The 21,306-nt window shown below is 40.7% G+C and overlaps 1 protein-coding gene across 19 annotated transcripts in view; it reads right to left on the reverse strand.

The window, feature by feature from the left end:
* Nucleotides 1-21,306, reverse strand: part of mycbp2 (MYC binding protein 2) — a 66,192-nt gene that overhangs the window by 18,918 nt on the left and 25,968 nt on the right. For 11 of the 19 annotated variants that reach the window (XM_086145004.1, XM_086145007.1, XM_086145018.1 and 8 more), the window contains 33 exons: nt 21,133-21,305; nt 20,655-20,780; nt 20,352-20,479; nt 19,212-19,303; nt 18,743-18,877; nt 17,958-18,041; nt 17,769-17,865; nt 17,469-17,661; nt 17,036-17,310; nt 16,390-16,611; nt 16,064-16,255; nt 15,665-15,871; nt 15,445-15,582; nt 15,156-15,334; nt 14,936-15,078; nt 14,725-14,825; nt 14,414-14,632; nt 14,082-14,304; nt 12,936-13,054; nt 12,693-12,780; nt 12,550-12,599; nt 12,282-12,454; nt 11,853-11,997; nt 11,527-11,733; nt 11,148-11,203; nt 10,951-11,066; nt 9,435-9,532; nt 8,102-8,218; nt 6,717-6,857; nt 5,383-5,460; nt 3,226-3,450; nt 1,647-1,779; nt 1,410-1,535 (listed from right to left, as the gene is read on the reverse strand). In XM_086145004.1, coding sequence (XP_086001130.1) covers nt 1,410-1,535; nt 1,647-1,779; nt 3,226-3,450; nt 5,383-5,460; nt 6,717-6,857; nt 8,102-8,218; nt 9,435-9,532; nt 10,951-11,066; nt 11,148-11,203; nt 11,527-11,733; nt 11,853-11,997; nt 12,282-12,454; nt 12,550-12,599; nt 12,693-12,780; nt 12,936-13,054; nt 14,082-14,304; nt 14,414-14,632; nt 14,725-14,825; nt 14,936-15,078; nt 15,156-15,334; nt 15,445-15,582; nt 15,665-15,871; nt 16,064-16,255; nt 16,390-16,611; nt 17,036-17,310; nt 17,469-17,661; nt 17,769-17,865; nt 17,958-18,041; nt 18,743-18,877; nt 19,212-19,303; nt 20,352-20,479; nt 20,655-20,780; nt 21,133-21,305 — 4,799 coding nt within the window. The remainder of the gene's footprint in view (nt 1-1,409; nt 1,536-1,646; nt 1,780-3,225; nt 3,451-5,382; nt 5,461-6,716; nt 6,858-8,101; nt 8,219-9,434; nt 9,533-10,950; nt 11,067-11,147; nt 11,204-11,526; nt 11,734-11,852; nt 11,998-12,281; nt 12,455-12,549; nt 12,600-12,692; nt 12,781-12,935; nt 13,055-14,081; nt 14,305-14,413; nt 14,633-14,724; nt 14,826-14,935; nt 15,079-15,155; nt 15,335-15,444; nt 15,583-15,664; nt 15,872-16,063; nt 16,256-16,389; nt 16,612-17,035; nt 17,311-17,468; nt 17,662-17,768; nt 17,866-17,957; nt 18,042-18,742; nt 18,878-19,211; nt 19,304-20,351; nt 20,480-20,654; nt 20,781-21,132; nt 21,306) is intronic. The other 8 variants (XM_086145021.1, XM_086145016.1, XM_086145001.1 and 5 more) reach the window with 7 other exon arrangements.

The following is a 21,306-nucleotide window of genomic DNA, read 5'->3' on the forward strand; positions in this document are numbered from 1 at the left end:
TAAGGCCTGTTGTCCTGACATCTGTCGTCATGAAAACATGACACTTGTGTTGTCTCGCATGACGGACATCACAGGTCAAATGCTGAACCCCTGCAGTTCGCCTATCGAGCAAACAGTGGAATATGGAATTGCACAATATCCTCGAATACCTCCACTCCCCAGGAATTTCTGCAAGGATCTTGTTCGATCACTTCAGCTCAGCATTCAACACTATCACCCCCGCAGTCCTCCTCACTAAAAAGTACCAGTTTAAAGTCCCATTCTCCACCTGTCAGTTTATCGCTAACTTCCTGACAGAAAGGAGGCAGCAAGTGAACACTTGGACAATCTGCGTTGGATGACTGTGTGCTCCCCTAAACTCTCTTCACCATCTTCACCGATGACTGCCTTCAGAGGAACCATCTGTCACCATCAGAGACAGTATTGAGTCCGCACAGAGACGGAGTTGAACAGTTGGTCCTCCAGTGCGGTTGCAATAACCTGGAGCTGAACCGGCTCAAAAGGGTGGTGATAACAATAGACTTCAGGAGGACCCCCTCTCCTCCCCGAGCTGCCCCCATCACCATACTAAACAGCACTGGTAACTTGCAGGTTTCTAGGTCCCATCATCTCCCAGGACCTACGGTGGTCTTCTAAAATAGATGGCGTGATCGAACAGGCCCAAAAGAGAATTTCCTCTCTGATCTAGTTCTTCACCAAAGTCATATAGTTTTCTCCCCTGCTTGGGTCAGCCACAGGACGAGCACAGACTGAAAAAGCACAGACTGAAAAGGACAATGCCCTCATCAAACCAATTTTCCCTTTGCCTATCTCTTAGGAGGTACACATCAATGCATGTCAGCACTATCAGACATAAGAACAGCTTTTCCCCTACAAGCAGTCCCTCTGCTAAACAGATAAATCCCCCAAACTATTAGAAATAACCATTTCTTATTGCACTGAAACTATAACAGTGCCGGTACAAAACAGAGGTGAAAGAAAACAGCCAAAAAGGAGAAATTAGTAAAACTGATGCATTCATTTGAGTAACATGCTCAGTATTTCATACCATCTTGTGGTATCAAATGACTGTTGTGACCAGTGTTTTACCTAGACTGCGGATATTGCGGAAACCAAAGGCTGAAAAACTTGGTGCCGAAGGACAGAAATAATTTTCTCTACTTTGTGAAGCGATCTAGACCTATCAACGTCTTATACCTACTCGTAAATTTGTTCCCTGTTACTAACAGCTAAAATTGAAAATCCCTGTGGCTCTTATCCATTTATAATAATCAATATTTAACTTCAAATTGATTCAGAACAACCTAACCAAACCTTTAAGAACCAAAAACTACAAATCATTAAAACATTTGGGCTCATAAAAAAAAATATGTCTGTGAGCAGTAAATCTAAGGCAAGTTAGTCCTCACCTTTGTTGTTAGAGATGCCATAGTCAAATCCCTGAGCACCATTTGAAGTTGTGGCTCTGTTGAAAGCCTGCACTGAGAAAGGACTGGGTGGTGGTGTCTGAGTCCCATGCTCAACAAGTGCTTGTTCTAAAAAAGAAAATTACATCATTTCATACTTATTTATTTGTTATTTGGTTTACTATTCAAAACATTCCCTGTGAAGTTCAAATGCATATTATGAGATGTCAAGTGGCATACCCTCCTCATGGCGAAGGTACTGGTTTCCACCACGGTCTCTGGCCAATGACCAGGCCTCCCCCTCATCACTCTCACAGAACTCCACAACACTGTTTTTATCCAGCTGTACCCAGGTTCCCTCAGAGTTGACCACCTGATACACAAACAACACCCTTTATCCATGCGCACACCAAGCACTCATCAAACACGCACGCACGCATACACATAGCAGAAACGCACACTCGTCTTGTGCACATGTATCAAAATTGAGTCAAAACCAAAGACTGAATAAAAAAGTTGACACAGCCAGGGTTCAGGAGCCTTATGCTGTTTTTTTGTTCAAATGGTTGAAAATGATGCAATAAGTGGTCCCAAGAGCACAATTTTCACTTCTTACCTCTGTAGACATTTGCCAAATTGACCTGTGGCTTCCATTGCTAGATTCAATTTCCTTCTTGATATAGCATGATGCTCATATTGTTAATTATAGAATCATACACAAAAAATGAAATTACTCTGCAGGGTATATTCAATAGCATCTCTAGCAAAACACCAAGTTTAAATTAAAGATATCACCCTTGTTACAGTCAGCTCTTACTTGATTCTCTTAACCACCTGGTGCAAAATGATGGAAGCCAAAGGTCAAAAATTAATGAATTCATGAACCAACAATGTCCATTTTTTATACAGTCTATGGTCACAGACATTTTCCATATAAATCCCAGTCTATCCATCTTATTATTGCACAGACAAAACCATACTACGAACTCTACTACAGCAGATCAGTAACATGCAAACATTCCCTTAATCAACTGAAACGAACAAAGCACAGTAATAGATCACATGAAATTGATTTTTAGTATCGGCAGACACTGCAGGACAAAACTGATGTGGCTAAAGAAAAACTTACTCTAAAACAGGTTGCTTATTGAAAGATAAAAGCATGAGGTTGTTTTTTTTCTCAACTCCCTGAAACATTATCATTTTGGAAAAACAAACATGGATAAATGTATTAGTATTTGCAGGCTGCACCTCCCAGATCCAGACAGGGCATTCCAGTACGGCTCAGAGAGGAAAATATTGAACAGCATGACACACCACAGCAGCCACAGACAGGTCATATCCAAAAGAGGAGTGGCTTGACTCATCACCAGGCCAAAGGGAATTTATAAAGTTTAAGAAATCAAGTTATTGACAGGATGATTAAAAGTGGAAAAAAAGATGCATGGCCCAAGCATTGTGAGATCAAACTTCCAGTGAGAAGCCTTGCTGCAGCTGAATATGACACCCTGAAACTGCAATGGATTTATAGATTAAATTAGTGAGTAAGGAAGCAAAATGCCACAGGTGTTGCTTAAAGCTCAAACAAGAGGAAGGATACAGAACACACACCCACACCCAGAAACACCTGATATATACATGACTTGCATTCAATTCAGAACAAGAAAAAGAGGGAACACTAATCTGCTAGTCAAAAAAAAATTACTGTGAGGCCAAAATCAACTAACAACAGCTCTATACAAGACTTATACAGACTAAATTATTTTTTTCATTCTATGAACAAAAAAAAAAAAGACATTGTATTTGGGTGAGTGCGTACCTCGCCTATGGCCTTGACCATGTTGCCAAGAACTAACATTCCAATGGGGATACCCCTAAGGTTTGGGCAGCTTCTGATGTTGTGACCAGAGGGGCCGGTCTTCACTACCTTATAAAGCCCTGGGCCGCCGCCCAGCCCTGCCCTGTTCTGCACCCGAGTGTTGGCCTCTTGGGAAGGGCAGCTGCTCACCTCCTTTGGGTTTTCCTCCAACTGGCCCTTGACCTCCTGCAAGAGGTGAGACCATTATATTAGTTTATATTTTATCAGAGGTAGGGGACTGTAGGTGACTGATGATAGACCAGAATAGGATCAGCTATTAAAAAAAGTCTTAATATTATAGCGATTTTGGGGATATTAGAGAGATTTTACTTTAAGTGCTGGAAAATAGCATGAATGCTCATGAGGTCTAGGGTCCAGAGAGGTGTAAAGACTCAAGAACCAAGCAAAGAAAGTTCAGGACATAAGTTGAAAGTGCGCAGAGGGGGTGGCCAAACCTTTTTAAGATTTTGGGATTGGCTGCTCTCGGGCTCAATGCACAGTGGTGTAGGAATAGATAAAAATGGGGTGGTGTTGGATCTGATTTTATACAATTAATTCTGATTGATTTATACAATGAAATCCAATCCTATTGTTCCCTCGCACAATTTGTGTTGTGCTGGATGTTCATTGATAAGACTATCTTCTGGATAACTACTAAGCTCTACATGCACAGCGACTAGACACTTTACTTTCATGTCATGCACTTGATAGCCAAACCCTAATCAAATTAGTCATATCATTCACTGACAACATTAAGGAAAATTCGAACCTCCCATGTTGGACTGTGACAATAGCAAGACTAGCAATGTGAAAATCCAGAAGGACTGGAATGTCACAGCCGCAGGAAATAAAGGCTCCCCCATCAATCCCTACTCACTCATCTCTGTTTCAGTACATCTCATGTCAATTTCATAAGAGCTGAAAACCCATCAATTTGATAACCCAATAAACTTAAATGTGAGTTCTGAACTGCTTTCAAATCAACCAAAATGTAAGAGTAAGAAGGAGTTGTAAGAGGGTTGCATTCACTTTGTCTCGTTAAAACTAATATACGTTGAATGAAATAAATTATATATTACACTCATACATGCATACCCTTGCATATTGCCCACCACCAAAATAATTGTGTGATTCAGAAAATGAGCTCGGACTGGGGTAGAGGGTGAATCCTAACAGAACAGTATACTGTTTAGCTAATTGGCACAAGAGGTGCCTGTTGTTGGACAAAAGCCCACTTCTGCTCACAGACAGCAGCTCCACCCCTCTGGAGCTGGAGTTTTGAGTTCTCCACACAGAAGCCTTTCGCAGATGGATTGATGTTAACATGTTAATTTAGTAAATAGACACGCGTGAGACAAGAAAAAAAAAATCATGTTGTAGTGCACTATTTTGCCATGAGACCTTGGTCTGTGACTGTACACACATTGGCATGAAAATAGAGCTAAAGGTCTACAAAAGGCAGCCTAGTTGATTTTGTAAATGTCTCTTTAAAACCTAGGACCATTAAGAGGCTATCTCCAATATTTTTTTTTTTTTTAAACGTTCACCCTCCCCAATGAAAACTGACAGAGCATTAAAAACTGTGACATTCATTATTTCAGCATACTAACACCATATGCAGTATATACTCTAGCCATTTCAATATCTTGAAAGACCAAACCCCACAGAGTTAGTACACAAGACTTTGGCATCCTGGCCAACAGTGATGAAATTCAAAGGACCAAGAGACGATGCATTACTCCATACAGACTTGTCTTAATGTTACCAGGTATAAACGGAGGCATGCTATGGTACACAAGGATACAGGACTGTACATGACAAGCCTCTCAAGACCTCATGCAATCGACTTATTTCTTCAACCCCATGCATTTTGCAAGCTTGGACAGTAGTAATTTATGTGACCACTTCAGAAGTCTATAGAAGTGGGAATTATATAATGTAATGTAAATTACACTTAAATCAGACACCCATGCAAGTGTGGTTTTAAATTCTGTGCCTGACTTTAACACTGTGGGAGGACGATAGGGTCACAAGGGGTTCAAGAGGACAAGTAGAGTAACAAACAGATGATAGGCTACAGGGCAGACAAGCTATTCATCCCTCCTTATGAACACTCACCTGTGGCGGGAATATAGATAAGGGAGTCCACGACAAAAAGCCGATATCCCTGACTCCTTGGCTAGCGTTAAAAACATTCTGAGCAACAGATCGTGAGACAGTCAAGAAACAGTAGACTCAAGAATGGAGAGTAAACAGGATGGGGGCACCGATGTATTTTTTTGGAAGAAAAGTAATATTCTGGTTTGGCCCTTCTAGCATTTTCGCAATCAACATTGTTAAACAGGTAAAGTGAAAAAGAGACGACAGAAAGGTGGTTGTGGTAAAAAAAAAACAACCTATAAAGCAAGCTTGAAGAACAGTGAATGGAGCCAGTGCCTGTTCAAAGCTTGATCACTACACATGAAGTGTCAGATGAAAAACTTTACAGGGGCAGAAGAAGTATTGGAGGGTTAGGCATAACACTATAGGGTTCAGCTTTATTTATCCAATGACCAAATGACCTCAAAAACAAAGTAAATACAATTGAAGAAAAAAGAAAACTTCCAAAAAAATTGTCCACTTGAATGATGTGGTGTGTCATGCTATTCAGACAGAGACCTTACATGGAAGCCTGCTAGCACCTCAAGCATCCCAATGCAAAGGTGGAATTATAAAGCAGCAGAGATACAATTTCCCAGTGAAAGACAGTGTGGCCCAATAATTGCTCCATGACAGAAAACCACCTGGATTTGAACATTTTATCTTTTTCATTTGCTTCTCGGACTGCAACGAAAATGTTTAATTGTATCATGGTTTTCCTGGCATGAAGCAAAATGCAAGAAAATCCTTGTTATGACATGCTGTGGTGCGTCTCTTGATGAACGTGAGTTAGAGGAAATGGTGAAAATTAAGCCGAAGAGTGCAAAGTAACCTGGTGAAAAACAGGATGAGATTGCTCCTTTACTACCTTTCTCTCTGTCTATTAGTTCCTGCATTGGAGTTAACTTCAATGTGCTCAAGTCTAACCCAGATGAACGACCATTTATAAATATTCCATATACACATGATGATTGCATTCGGATTGATTTTTTTTCACCTCTAAACTTGAGCAAAAGCGTGCATGCTCACAGCGGCTTTTCTTTCGCACTGTGCATTCGAGAAAGTTTCTTATACAAGTGGTCAAACAAATTTCATGCAAAAGAGCACTCCATCAGTTATAACTGATCAAATCATCATTTCAGCATGCTTTGTGGACATGAATGGGGTAGGTGCCAATCGCCGTATGATCCTGGCACATCCTTAATAATTAAAAAATAACTGTGATCACTGAGCTAGATATCCCAAAATGAACAGTGCAGGAGCGACTGTTATTTTTAAACAGCACCAGACTGCTCAGCAGGCCTGCTACTTACATCAGCTGGGACCAGAAGGCTCCTGCCCAGGTGCTGGTTAAAAGAGAGGCACCAGGCCTCAGTGTAACCATTCATGCTGGGAACGTACTTCTTTACAGTTTCATCATTGAGCTTGAGCCACACACCATCATCATTGTGGATCTAAGGGAGAATAAGCAACAAACCATAGCCATGCCATCCTGTTACTATGGAAACAGGAGAGGCAAATAAAACACGTCTGAGGCCACAAGAAAGTCCCTGTTCACACTCAATTCAGAGGATTCGGAGCGTTTTTCAACAACATTACATGTAACTGTAACTTTTTGTCAGAAAAGGGATTACAAAAAGGCTTTGCACTCTCTTGTCACACGGAGGGATTTTTCCAACTGTACGCTCACGTGCTACAATTCTTCACTCATCAGTAAGGAATTCCTCCAACTAAACTCAGAAATACAGGCCATTCAAGAGACTGGCCACAGGTGAGTGAAATAGTTGATACCAATTGTGCTGAAGATGTGTCCGTTCATCAGCAGTTTTAAGATAATAGCTGAGTGAAAATGTGTTCTCGGTAAGAGGGACAGATTGTAAACATTATTTTGCTATCAGAGCTTTGGTTGATCAGAGCATTTGATTCAGTGGCAGCATGCTTGTCATACTTCTTTGATTCATCTATTTACAGCAAACAAGAATTTTGGGAAAAAATAATTGGGTTTTGTAATGGAAAAAACTCATAATACCTATTTAAAAGTACGGTTTGATCAGGTCACTTGAGTATTATTGTGATAATGTTTGGTCCAGCCTGATCAGGGTGCTGTCTCTTTGCAGAGATTCTCAATCACCAAGATCCTTGATAGCTTCAGCAAATTGTTTTGGTTTTAGCTGACTGAAAGCTTGAATCTTGAAACCTATTGATTCAGTGATCTTGATGACAATTTTATGTGGAAAAACATCTTGGGGCTCACCCCCTGTCAAAGTTTAAAAGAAAAATCCTCAGACGATAGGTAAAAGTATCTACAGTATAATTTTAGTTGCTCACAATACATCTCTCCAGTGGAAAACCGTTTGCAAATACTTTGCGGCTCACAAAGAATTTCGATAAAGCCTTTCAAGTAGCCTCAGAGTGCCTTGCAAGAGGCAAGAGTATGAAGCAACACAAATTAAGAGGAACACATTTACAAGCTTTGACAGAAAGCAATAATCATAGTTGAAAGAGGTAATTAAAAACAATATTTCAAAGCCAAAGGGTACAAGATTACTAAAAAATGATAGATTAAGTTACAGTTATTATAATTATCATTCAGTACTTCTTGGTTTAAAAAAGGAAAAGGCAGAAATAGATCAATAGTGGAAGGTGCTCTAGCTTGTTTAGCCTATCATTTTTATCTGCCGGGACTTAAGTCAATTACCTCATCAGTGAAAGTGATGGTGCCATTGACATGCACTATGCCTATTTGTTCGCTCTGCAGGGAGGGGTGACTACGCACACGCAGGCCTGCGCTGTCCTTGGACACAAATTTACGGACCTGAGAGAAGCAGAGGGGAGATGGAGACCGTGAGCCACAGGAGCAAAAGAGCAGAAAGAAAGAAACAAATGAAGCAGAATGGAAAAGTAAAGAGAGCAAGACAAGTGGCGGTGGAAGGTTGCATGCACTAACCCACACAGAGCCTGCCTCTTAGTACATATGTTCAGAAAAATAAACCTAAAGAGACCCATTTTGAATACCACCATTTATTACTGAAGTTCACCTTATGACTTCTGAATATAAAATGTAATCACATAATGACATATAATCAGATGCTTTTAACACAATTATGTCAAATTCATGGAGAAAGTTTCTGCATTTTGGAACTTAATGTGATTTGTGAGGTCATAGATAACCTTGGCCTTTGTAGAGCTTAATGTAATTACCAAATTTTTGAGTCAGAATGAATTTTTGTGCCAATTTATGGAGAAAATTTCTCTTTGCTATACTGAGAAATCCTGCAAATAGGAGCTGTTTGACAACAAAAAAAAAAAAAAAGAAAAGAAAATGCCTTTGGGGACTGCTGACCCAAGCAAATAAATGTTGACTGTCCAAACAAGCCAAATACTAATCTTTTTTGTTGTTGATGCTTTAGTATAATATTTGCCTAGTTGCAGAGTGCTTTAATCATATACAAATCCACTTGAAGTAAAACCATAAACTGAGGGGGAGCGATATGTGTAATTTTCTAGTGTAGTGGGACACGTATCTAGAAACGTTTACTCATTTGGTGATTAAAGAGCACTATAACAGAATCCTCCAGAAAAACAACTACATGTATACTTATTTCAAGCCTGAGAGCATGCACGCCCACATCATGCAAAACACTAAACACACACACAAACACACAAAACACACACACACAAAACACACACACACACACACAGACACACACACACACACACACACAACTGATTTGGCTCCTGAGAGTACTGGACCAAAACTACAGCAAAAACAGATAAATGCTGCCTCAGAGGGAGAGACTGAAAAGTAAAAGCTCAGCACAACTGGAATATGTCTTTCAGGCTTAGAGTTTGTTCAATTAACATATTTTTGAATTCAAAAGTTTGTAGATATGTAAAAAGCCATCAACAGGCAAACAAAAGAGAAAGATCTTTTGTCAATTTCAAATAATGGGTATTTGCAGGCGTGCCTGAGGTTCAGATCCATACGCTTCTGCGTGTTATCAGTGTGTTTAATCAAAGGAAAAACTCACCTTGCTTGGTTGTGGTTCAGCTTTTGGCTTCACCATCTGAGTTCCTGGTGGGATCATGCCTTTGGGTGGGTCTTTAACCTCGACTTCCAATCCAGCATCTGTAAAGAGACACAGACTTAGAAAAAGTCCAGGATAGTGTGAAGTGACCATGCAGTCCTGTTTTAAGCTTTTATAAATGCAAGCACAGTTCCACAAGTGGACATTGTCATCTCAGTGGTGGATTCAGGTGCTTTAGAAAAACTTAAAAACCAGCTGAAAAGTACAGCAAAAATGATAATGGCGATACTAATATCACACCAGGAATATGAAACCATGAAGAATCAAGTTTAAAAAAAGCTTTCTTGAGAGCTCAAGACAAAGATAACACAAATTGCGAACTTTATTACTTAATACAGCATTCCTTAAAGCCTATTTTACTGATGGAGATCTATGCTTTAAGCTGTTTGATGTTTGTGTGTGTGTGTGTGTGTGTGAGTGTGTGTGTGTGTGTGTGCATAAGGTATAAGGTAAATTCAAAAAGTTACATTTTTTTTTTTTAGTTTATGTTAGGCTAAGGTTTAGAGGGTGCTCATCTCCTGGGAGCAAATCTACATATAGACATTCACATGTCAGGAAAATCATAGAACCACAGGGCCCATAACTGTACATCAATCTTGAAAATTGTAATTTTCTGTCCTTATCTTAGCATCCCCTTCATAGGGTTTACCGTAAGTATGTTGTACTGGGCCTGTTTTACATCTTTCTTCTCCTTTTGAGAACCTTAGCATCTTCATCTCTCCGTCCTCCAGCTCTGCCTCCTGTCTTATCGTCATTGAAACTGTTTCTAGTCCATACAGCATCACTGGTCTCAGCACTGTCTTGTACACCTTTTCTTTAATGCTGGCTGATAGTCTTTTATCACATAGTACCCCTGACACTTTTTCTCCACCCATTCCGACCTGCTTGAACGCGGCTCTTCACCTCTTTTCCACACTCTCCGTTGCTCTGGACTTTTAACCCCAAGTACCTGAAATCCTCCAACGTCTTGATCTCCACTCCCTGTGGCCTCATCATTCCACCTGGGTTCCTCTCATTCACACACACATTCTGTCTTGCTGAGAAATAACCTTCACTCCTCTCCTTTCCACTGCATGCCTCCACCTCTCTAGAGTTTCCTCAACCTGTTCCCTGCACTCAGAATAGATCACAATGTCATCTGCAAACATCATGGTCCATGGCGATTCCTGTCTAACTTCATCTGTCAGCCTGTCCATCACCACTGCAAACAAGCAGGGGCTCAGTGCTGATCCCTGATGGAGTCCCACCTCCACCTTGAACTTCTCTGTTACCCCCACAGTACACCGCAGCTAGCATACATGTCCTGCACCAGTCTAACATACTTCTCTGCCAATCCAGATTTCATCTTACAATACATGTTTTACGGCTTTAATGGTGGTTTAACATAAGAGAATGTGACCACTTGTGATTTACTGACTGTCTACAGCAGTGAAGCATTGTTTGAATAGATGCCCGTCACCTATTTCAATTCCATCGATGGTGACATGGATTGTATAGAGTCCAACAGCTCCAGGAGTCCAGTTGGCACTGTAAGTCCCATCCGTGTTGGCACGAATCAGCATGTTCTCACTGGGTCTTAATAGTATAAAAACAAAGAAATAAGTAGATTGTTTCTCAGATATAAATTAGGTTTGATTCTGTAATCTCAACACCTACCTCTTAGGGGTAGGGGATGCAAAGCGCAGCTCTTCAAAAGAGTAGTTTTCATACACCTTAAAATAGAGCGAATTCAAATATTAACATGCAATTATCACAAAATAACAAAATGCAATATCATAAAAACAAAAGTAGGGACACTATCTAGGGTAGATTACATGACATTTGGAAATGTTCATGATATTTTGCCTCCTTGATGTTAAATGATTATTACTGGAAAAATGTAACAGGTAACATAATTGTAAGGTTCAATCCATAACAGTATCAAAAAGAATCTGAAGTTATGAACTGATTTTATATTAATCGAATCACAGTATTTTAAAAATCTAAACAACCCCCACTTTGGACAAAGATTCTGAATCAGTTTACTGAGACTAACCTTCATCATGGTGATAGCAATGTATCGAGCTTCTTTCACAATCATTGGTTCATATGTTGCCTCCAGCTTGGGCACAGGCAAACCTCCAAAGGTTAGATCAGGACCAGAGGATGAAGGGGAGGAGCTTCCAGGTAGCCTCTGCAGCTTCTTCACATTTTCCGGCTGCAATGACTTCTTCTGGGAGACAGGCACAGCCTTTACTTCCACCTGGCAATAAAAAAGACGAGGCACGTGAGACAGGTGCAATAGAAACAGTGATTGTAGGATTTCAGGATTGGTTGTATTGGCTTTTTAGATAGATGTTAACTGTGTGTCTGAGGCCTTACCTTCATATTAGGAACATGAACTACATCCCCATACTGGTCTTTGGTCTGGACTACAACAGTGGCTGGCCATCCACAGCGAATATCATCTTTGTTCAGGATGAGAGATGTCTTCTGCGGGTCTGCATAGGAGTCCGGCTGCAGCCACCTTGACAAAAACGGAGTAAAAAAAGTCAGTGGTGCAATTATCTAATTAAGGGTTTAGCCGAACCATTATTTAAGGAGGATAGCATACTTGAAAACAAATATTTGAAGAATTTAAATTGATGTAGCAAAACCACTACTTTAACCACTACTGCATGATAAATTCCAGGAATAAACACCCTTTAAATAGTTTAGTTTTCAGTAGTTTTCTTTCCTTTTTTGTGTTCTTGCCGTGATGTTTAGAAAGGACAAAAGGTATCTGCAGAGGCTATATTCACAAAGTAATACCTTGCCAAACGTCCTCCACTTGAGGTCTGCACACATGTGATAAAGTCCTCAAGGAAAGAGTGCTCATTAGTTTGGAGGTGCAAGGGCAGATTCCCTTCAAGCGCCTCGAGGATGATGGGGGGGTGAGACAATGCCAAACCCTTCCCCAGAATTCCTGAATGGGCTTTGCACACCTGAGTGGAGGCAAAGGAAAGGCAAACCAATAAAAAATTAAGCTGAAGCGAGAGGAAAAAAAAAACAATGCAATGGAACTTAAGAAATAACCCACTTGTAGAGAGGCTTCTTCAAGAATCTCCAGATCCTCCTCCAGTTCATTCCCTGAATAGAAAACAAGGCAATTGAATGATTAATTCGACACGTCACACAAGATCAATTTGCAATGTACATTATCCTTTAATCCCTCTCCCATACCAATAGGGAGTGCCAGGTCTTTCTTCATCAGAGCGGCAGCACACACACTGCCCAGATAGGAAAGCTCTTTCTCTAGTTGGATGATTCCCTGAAATGTCCAAAACCATTTTGTCAAAAAAAAAAAAATCATGATGTTCCACAATTTTTACACAGCTTCTACACATGTATGGATTAGATGCAATACTTTGCCAATAGATTCTAACATTTCAACAACTATTCAGAGAGACAAAGGCCTCACTTTACCTCATCAGGACCAGGGTTAAACTCATATCCCACAGCCACACACTTAAAGCCATAGAAGCTGGCTTTCTCATCTTTCACATAATCTGAAGCGGTTTCCAGTGAAAACATAATTTCATTTCCTGAAAGAGAAGAAGTCAGCAAAACAACAGAACAATGGATGAAGATAGGAAAACGGAGCTCCGATTTACTGAAACAATGACTCCCAGATAAGACGGGTTCATGTGTGAGGTTGATTTAAAAATAACAAATTTCATAAACAACTAGTGGCATAATCAATTAAACATATTCACACTTTAAGGGGCTGCACTTTTAAAACAAGTTTTTAACTCTCCACAAGAGAATTATATACACTTGTTTAGGATGGTAAATGGGATGGGTTTAGGATGGGTTTGAAACCTGGTTAACAGGTTAACCAGTTACACAGGTTAGTGAACCTGCTGTTAAGGTTGTTGTTATTCCATCAGGACCCCCTCAGTGGTCAATTCATACACAAAAACAATTCACCAAAAGGACATTAAGTGTCTTTGCTGAATTTGAGCTGTACTTTTGCAACACCTAGTGCTCACACTATATTTAACCAATTAACTTAACACACACAAAAATTAACTGACTTATGTGACAACTGTGATAAATCACAAGATGACAGACAGGTAAGATGCAAGAGAGAAGGATTCTTGTAGGTGGTCTAAGAATATTCGCTCAAAGGTAGAATTTGTTGGTAGGACTTGTTCTTTTTCCATACATTTTGATTCTTTTCCACAGCAGTGGCAAATATGCTGTTGATATACTGTGTCAATTATTTTCAAAAATCTTCTTCACGAGAAGAAGAGTTTGACAAGAATTAACAGTGGCAAACTGCCTCGATCTGTCCTTTGTGCCGTATGATGTTCTCCTTAGTTTATTACAAAGAGAAAAATGTAGTAGAAATTCAAAATCATTCACCATGAAGGACAGAACATGAAGATTGAGTTTGAATAGCAAGGCCCATGTGATGCAATACAGTGGACATAGCTTTGATGATAGGGCTTTTTCCACAAAGCTATGCCCCTATTCAGTTATGGCTGATATTATCAGAGCTAAGACCAGAGAAGTCTTACTATTTTTTTATTTCATTATTATTATTTTAACTTATTCTGCCTCTCTTACCTGGCAGAACGAGGACGGTCGTTGGCCAGCCAGTGGAACCGGAGAACTTTCTCAATTCAGTCCAGGTGTTAATAGTGTCATGGATCAGAGGTTTACCTCCCAAGCAAGACAAGTGGAGGATACGGCTGGGGATCAGAAGACGTAGGGCGTCTTCGGGCTGAGCGGTACCACACTGCGGATCGAACTCAATGGTTGTCCAACGGACACAGTCTGGGAATGACACCTGAAACATGTTGAGGTGTGAGATGAGTTTCACTTTAAACTGGTATCTTGTTTTACTTTCTCAAATGCAAGCTTTCTGCTCATTTGTTTGAAATCAAAATTATACCAACCCTGTATTGTGTGACACCCGCTTGCTTGTAAGGATGATCACTTTCAATCACTGAGTAATGATTAGAAGTGGTACAAGCAGACAGGCCCTGCTCTGGCTGGTTGCCGGTAGTGCTGTCTGTGGACTGGTTGGGATTAAAAGTTGGAGGCGCATATTTTTGGTTGAGAGCGGAGACGGAAGGTAACAGCTCCTGGACCAGCCCGAAAACCTCAACAGCGGCCTGACAAAAGCGGATGAGCAGCATGAACATATTTCTGTGTGTGCAATTTTAAACTCCAAAGATGGGAACAGGATATTCATTTGAAAGCTTACCTTTGGAACAGATGCAGCCACAGGGCCGATGTAGGCCAGGATAAGAGGGAGAAGCATAGAGAAAAGACTCGAGGAGCTCAGGAGCTCAGGGATATCATCCACTATTGAACACAGAGTAAAACGATATAAGTTGAAGTGATGCTGGTAAATTTTATTCAAATGGTTCTACAGCAGTTTCTATTGAAATATAGTTGCAGCATTGTGTGCTTACCATCTACTGCAAAAGCCCTATGAAGCAGGTCCTTTGCCGCTCTGACCACAGCACTGACTACAGATAAAGCACGGCTACAGTTTTTGTCTTCCTCATTGGCTTTGCTCAGTAGCTGGGACTGGAGATCCCCATCATACTCACTCCTTCAGCAAGAAGATGCATTTAAAAAAAAATACTGCGGGGACATCGGCTTGAATAAAATGACTGCTTTCCCACTTACCTGTAGTAGAGGATCTGTGGGATCTGTCCCCGTGTTTGGTTGGTCCCATTGCTACTCAAACTGCAGGTGCTGAATGTGAAGGACACCCCATCGGAGCACTGCACTGTGGTCATCCCTCCATCCCCGTTAGCAGTTCGACTGCCATAATTTCGTAAGCGGACAGCATACTTCACCCCTTCCTGCAAAAGCATAAGCTTATGTTTAGAATGAAACAAGAACTAACACCCACTACTTCAACAGATACCACAGTACCACAGATACGGTACTATATATTCATGAAGGCATGTACCTTCAGTGGCACAGCCTTGTCCAGGCGAATCTCAGCAATGTCACTTGGAGAATCATCAGTACTGTAGGTCCCCTTCACCAGCTCCAGTGATGTCCATCTGTGAGAATGTGCCGAGTCTCCCGGGTGATCAGTTTGTGCCTGGTCAGAAAACAAAGGGTAAGACGCCATTGTTTGTAAATGAGCTTCGTAGAGAAGATGAGAAATATCTGTGCTCACTTACATCATCAGCAAGCACCTCCAACTCATACTCATGGATCCCCCCTCCCCCATACACACAGACGCCCACAAGCACAACGCCTGGTTTGTCCACTGTCAGACAGATGGCATCAGGAGAGCCATTGCCTGTGTTCCAACTCCGGCCCTGGCTTGTTTTTGTGAAACGGTTAGGAGATGCTTTCACAGCATGTAGCGAGTTCAGCCCATCAACCTACAAAAGAAAGAGAAAAGAAAAGATAACCATCACATCAAACTTATTCAGCATACGAGGCTGACTGATCTAGATGGGCAAATACTAACAAATAAGGACATCCTTGCTATATTCATCTATCCCTTTTCAGACACAGCTGTGAATCCTCAGGCGGTCAATGGGAAAATAGACAACACGGAGTAGTGTGATTACCTCAGAGCCCAGGGCAGATGCAGTGAGCTCAGAAACAATGGAGGCCAGCAAGCCACAGGTGTTAGAGACCAGATGTGGAGAAAAAAGCTCCACTTCTCTCCTCAAACTCTTCCTCACTGGCAGCACCACAATCACCAACATCTTCTCAAGTACCTCACGGAAACTGGTCATACCCATTAAATTTTCTTCTGTCTGAAATTGTACAAAATGACACCAATTAGGATGTTCAGATATTTTTTTTCCATTTGTTTTAATTATCAATTGTATTTCCCATTGTTATTTTTATCAAGGGTCTTGGGCAAAGGTGCTAGATGTGCTTAACTCACATGGCTCAGTTTCTCCATATGTGCCACCAGCAGGGGGAAGCGGTGGGCCAGGGCAGAGTCATTCTCTGTGCTGACTTGTTTAACCAGAGATCTCAACAATACTTCCCCATCATATGCAATGGGTAGGATAGATGTCAGTTTGACTGAAGTGTTACACAGAGCTGACATCACTGCCGCCAGAAGACGGCTGCTGGAAGTACGAAAGTTGGCCTCTGCGATGTCCTGAAACCAAGACATGAACGTTGTTAGCGGTTTGTTTCAATAACTTGCTTTGAGAGTGACCTAAGGACTTTTGTTCAAACAAAATAATTCATCTTAGGATAGAATTTGGATAAGGATTTTCCTTTCCGACTTTCTCATTTCCGAGCAATTTGGGGAAAAAAGCTAATTTTTTTTTTTAATTCCTCTTCCTTCAGCTGAAGGGAATATTCAAATCTTTATACTTTTTGAAAGACCTTAAAACACTTGATAGCCTTACCTTTGACACTTTATATTTTATTGTAGTTCTTATTCTCCCTCCTTCCTACTATTATCTATTATTGTTATGTTTTACTTGAAACTCTGGCACAACAATTTCCTTCGGGATAAATAAAGTTGTTCTTATCTTATCTTATCTTAAAATGACTAACGATAATCAGCAATTGACCTGATCCAGGCAGTTAAGCAGATCACAAAGGCAGGCCCACTGCAGAGCTGGTGTTGGGTAGAACGAGTGGAAGCAAGCAGTGAAGGTGTTATGACACTCCTGTAACACAGCCTCCAGCAGAGTAAGAGGCTGAGACAAGTAGCCCTGTGGGTCGTTGTCCAGCTTGGTGAGGCAGTTGTCCATGCCTTCTGACAGGATCTTCTTCAGCAGACTGCGTGTTTTTCCCACGCACTCTGCCAGCTTGCTCGACTCCTCCACTACAGCTTTGGTGCTGGCTGGAAACCAACCAATATATCAAAAATGAGAACAATCTGAAATTTGGCTAAAAGTTGATATAGGAACTCTTGATTCAAATGTGAAATTAAATTGGAAACGTGAAGACAAGTTACTATTGTGTCCATCAATATTTGATATGTTGATGATGCACTCCTACCAGCAATGGGGAAGATCTCACAGATGTAGACCCTGAGCAAGCGGAGGCAGCAGGTGCCAACAAAGCGCAGCCTCTCAAGGTCCAACAAGGTGGCGGTGTACTGGAAGCCCTTCAGCCCTCGCAGCTCCTCCACTCCCAAGACCAAGGTGGTCCAGCTCCAGTGAAGGATACTGAGCAAGGACTCAAAGCACTCCTGAAGAATGATGGCAGTCACACACGTAAACACACGCTGAACTTAGAATGGCAAAGCGACGTTACAACGCACTTGCAAAATATCAAGATTACGTCGACAATACTAACCACTGACACTGTTCGTGCGAATGATCGTTTAAGTATATGGACTGGCTCACTCGTCTGCTGTTTCCCTTTCGATGCATTGCCATCATTAGAAGGAAGTCTAGCATGAAATACAATACAAAAACACAACTCCAGTTATTGAGTCGGCAAGCCAATGGTCTGAATGAGAAACATGACTGTTTATGTACTTACCTATACAGTAGCTGTGGTATTTGACCCGCATTTACGTCCGTACCATTGTTTGACTTCTTGGAGCTTTTGAACTGAAATACAACACTAAAGAAAAAAACACACACACATATACATATATATATATATACATATATATATATATATATATATATACACACACATATACATACATACACACACACATACATATATTCTTCTTCTTCTCTTTCCGGCTTTTCCCTTCAAGGGTCACCACAGCAAATCAACTTTCTCTATGTAACCCTATTCTCTGTATCCTCCTCTCTCACATCAACTACCTTCATATCTTCTCTCACTACGTCCATAAATCTTCTCTTTGGTCTTCCTCGAGGCCTCCAGGCTGGCAGCTCCAATTCCAGCATCTGTCTAATAATATAATCACTATCTCTCCTTTGTACATGACCGAACCATCTCAGTCAAGCTTCTCTGACCTTTTCTCCAAAACATCTATCTTTTCATCATTGTACTGTTTTTTACACACACACACACACACACATAGATATATATATATCTATATATATATATAGATATATATATTCATCCATCCATTATCTGCTCCACTTATTCTTCACTCAGGGACGCAGGGGATGCTGGAGCCTGTCCCAGTCCAGGGCGTATATATATATATATATATTCAATCGCAGGGCCACAGATATAGACAGACAACCTCTTACTCACTCACTCATTATCTATACAAACATACATATAAGTACACACACACATGAGATCAATACACAGAATATCTATAAAGTGAAATCAGTCAGTACCCATCATCAGTAGTGATGGTAGCCTGTCCATGGGAACCGCAGTCACTGCTGGGACCCGACACTCTGGCCCAGGCCACATACCACCAACCCAACTGCAGCAGCACAGGTTCATCAAACATCATGGCGTACTTTTCCCTAAAAATAAAAAAAAGGCTGTTAGTAACCAATAATATGTTTAAAACACTAAATTTAAATAATCTCATATCCCTATACAGACAAACTGCCTAAAATAAATTTACTCGCAGTGCAAAAGAGAAACTCAAACTAAAAAATCATTGTGGAAATATCACGGAGGGTGTATGAGACTAAGACACAAAACACCCAGTGATCTCAGGAGAGTCACTGAAGATATGTCCAGGTTGCAACATCAGGTGTACTTTAGGTCTGTCATTAATTCTTCCCATGAAACCTGTGTGACTAGAAGGTAGACTTTTGTTTAAAATATCAAAAATAAGTGCAGAAACGGTACCTGGCAGCACAGTCATAGGCTAGAACATCGGTCTCAGCCAGCAGATCACCATCTGTCTCATGATCGCCACCATCAGGCCCGAGCTCAAATAGCTGTTCAACGAAAACAACAAAACTGGGATGTAAACTGGATCCAAGCAGAGGATAAGAACTATTTGAACAAAAATGATCAGATGATTACAAGAACACATAAAACAATCTATGTCTAAATTCTGTCAAAAAAAGAAATATCTCACTTCTATTCTTCAGGAGAACAAGAAAAATGTTTGACTATTTTGATAATGGACAGCTTTTTTTTTTTTCAAATATCTACACCAGTTCCTTACTTTGCCACTTCCTATCAACATCAGTAAATGATAGATACATGCTAAACGTTTATTGAAAAGGAATGTGAGGAACAAGTTTTTCTTTTAATTATAATATCTGAAAATAACAAAAACAGTATAATCTTATTCATTTTAATCAAAATTCAAAAGGGATTTACAGGAAGCAAACTTTGGAAACTCCAGTGGTTGGTTCGTTTCAAAAAACAATTATCACCAACTGAATTTATAGACAACCGTAGACTTTGTCAATTTTTTAATGTGCTGTAATTTTTGATTCTTCAAATATTTTGTAAGACTGTAAAAAAATGTTAAAATATTGTACTTTGACACATCTTATGCATTATCACACTGCTATTGATATCCCAAAACTCGTGAAATTCATTTATTAATTCGTTATCTATACAACTTATCCTGCACTCATGGTCGCAGGGGTTCTTCCCAGCTTTCAGTGCTTGAGATGCCGGTCACCAGTCAATCACAGGGCCACATATAGAGACAAACAACTATTCACTCTCTTATTCACACGTGTGGGCAATTTAGGGTCTCCGATCATCCTAATACACATTTCTGGTCTATAGGAGGATACAAGAGAACACCTAGGCAGACACAGGGAGAACATGCAAACTCTCCACAGAACGGCACCAGAAAGGTACCTTCTTGCTGTAAAGAGAAAGCACTACCCACTGGGCCACTGAGCCAACCACGAAACTATATCAGAAAATTGATTAATACTAATTACGAGAAAATTAAGTGAACAACAGTCACATTAATCTAATCGATATTAAAAAAAAATGTACTATGTAATATTTCCTCACCTTGATTTTAGCAGTATATTCTCCTCGCCCACCAAACAGTCCCAGCCCACCAAGCAGAATATCTGCATCAGCGCAAAAGCGGATGGCCTCCACAGAGTGAGCCGAGTAGCCCCAGCCCCCGCCATGGCCTGAGGATCATGCACAAGATTTATGAGGCTCTGTTGTTTATGCACCACAACATATCATTTGACTTCACACGGTGAACAAAAGTCACTTAGCTCATTTTTAAGTCGAGTAATTATGTAATGGAAATATTTCAGTTTTAGTTGTCTATCCTGATTTGTGGGGGAGCAATTAACTTACTCTCAAATCTGTTCACGACACTGTAGTCCTCCTTAGAGTAGACCTTCATCACTGCCTGAGTCTCCTCCTCTGCACTGGTTACACCCATCTTTAATTCTTGCATCGCTGCCAATGTGTCCAGGCAACCTAAGATGTGACCACAATATATTTCCTTTTAGCATGAAATGATAACCTAACCACTGCTGTAAACACTTAATCATAAGTTTGTGTTGTGAGTTACCATTATCATTATCCATTTTTCCAAAGAATAAATGGAAACAATGTGCGTTAATAATCTTCCAACTATTTCTTAAAAAAAAATGTGGACTGAAATATTGGAAAATTAATGCATAAAAATGCCAGCAAAGTACTGCAGGTCTGCAAGATTGAGTGAAGGGTCCTTACAAGAAATTCTTTAGAGTAACTTGGCCTAGTTGACGCATCAGCGTTATTCAAAGTGAAGCGTTAGCCTTGCTGAGTGCCTTGTGAAAACCATTACCGAGAATGTGGAGAGCTCCGTGGGAGCGAGTGGTGGTGGCGTGTGACCCGGATGGCAGAGCCAACTCTGGACTGAGGATGCTACATCGAGCCTGTAGATCTGTAGCAGAGGGCATCCTGGCATCGGCAATCACTGCATTGTAGCACCACATCTCTCGGGAGACGGGTAAGAACC

This window comes from Fistularia commersonii, chromosome 4 (genome assembly GCF_037954325.1).
Source record: "Fistularia commersonii isolate RoL2024-O1a breed Wild chromosome 4, RoL_Fcom_v1.0, whole genome shotgun sequence".
Classification (NCBI taxonomy): Eukaryota; Metazoa; Chordata; class Actinopteri; order Syngnathiformes; family Fistulariidae; genus Fistularia; species Fistularia commersonii.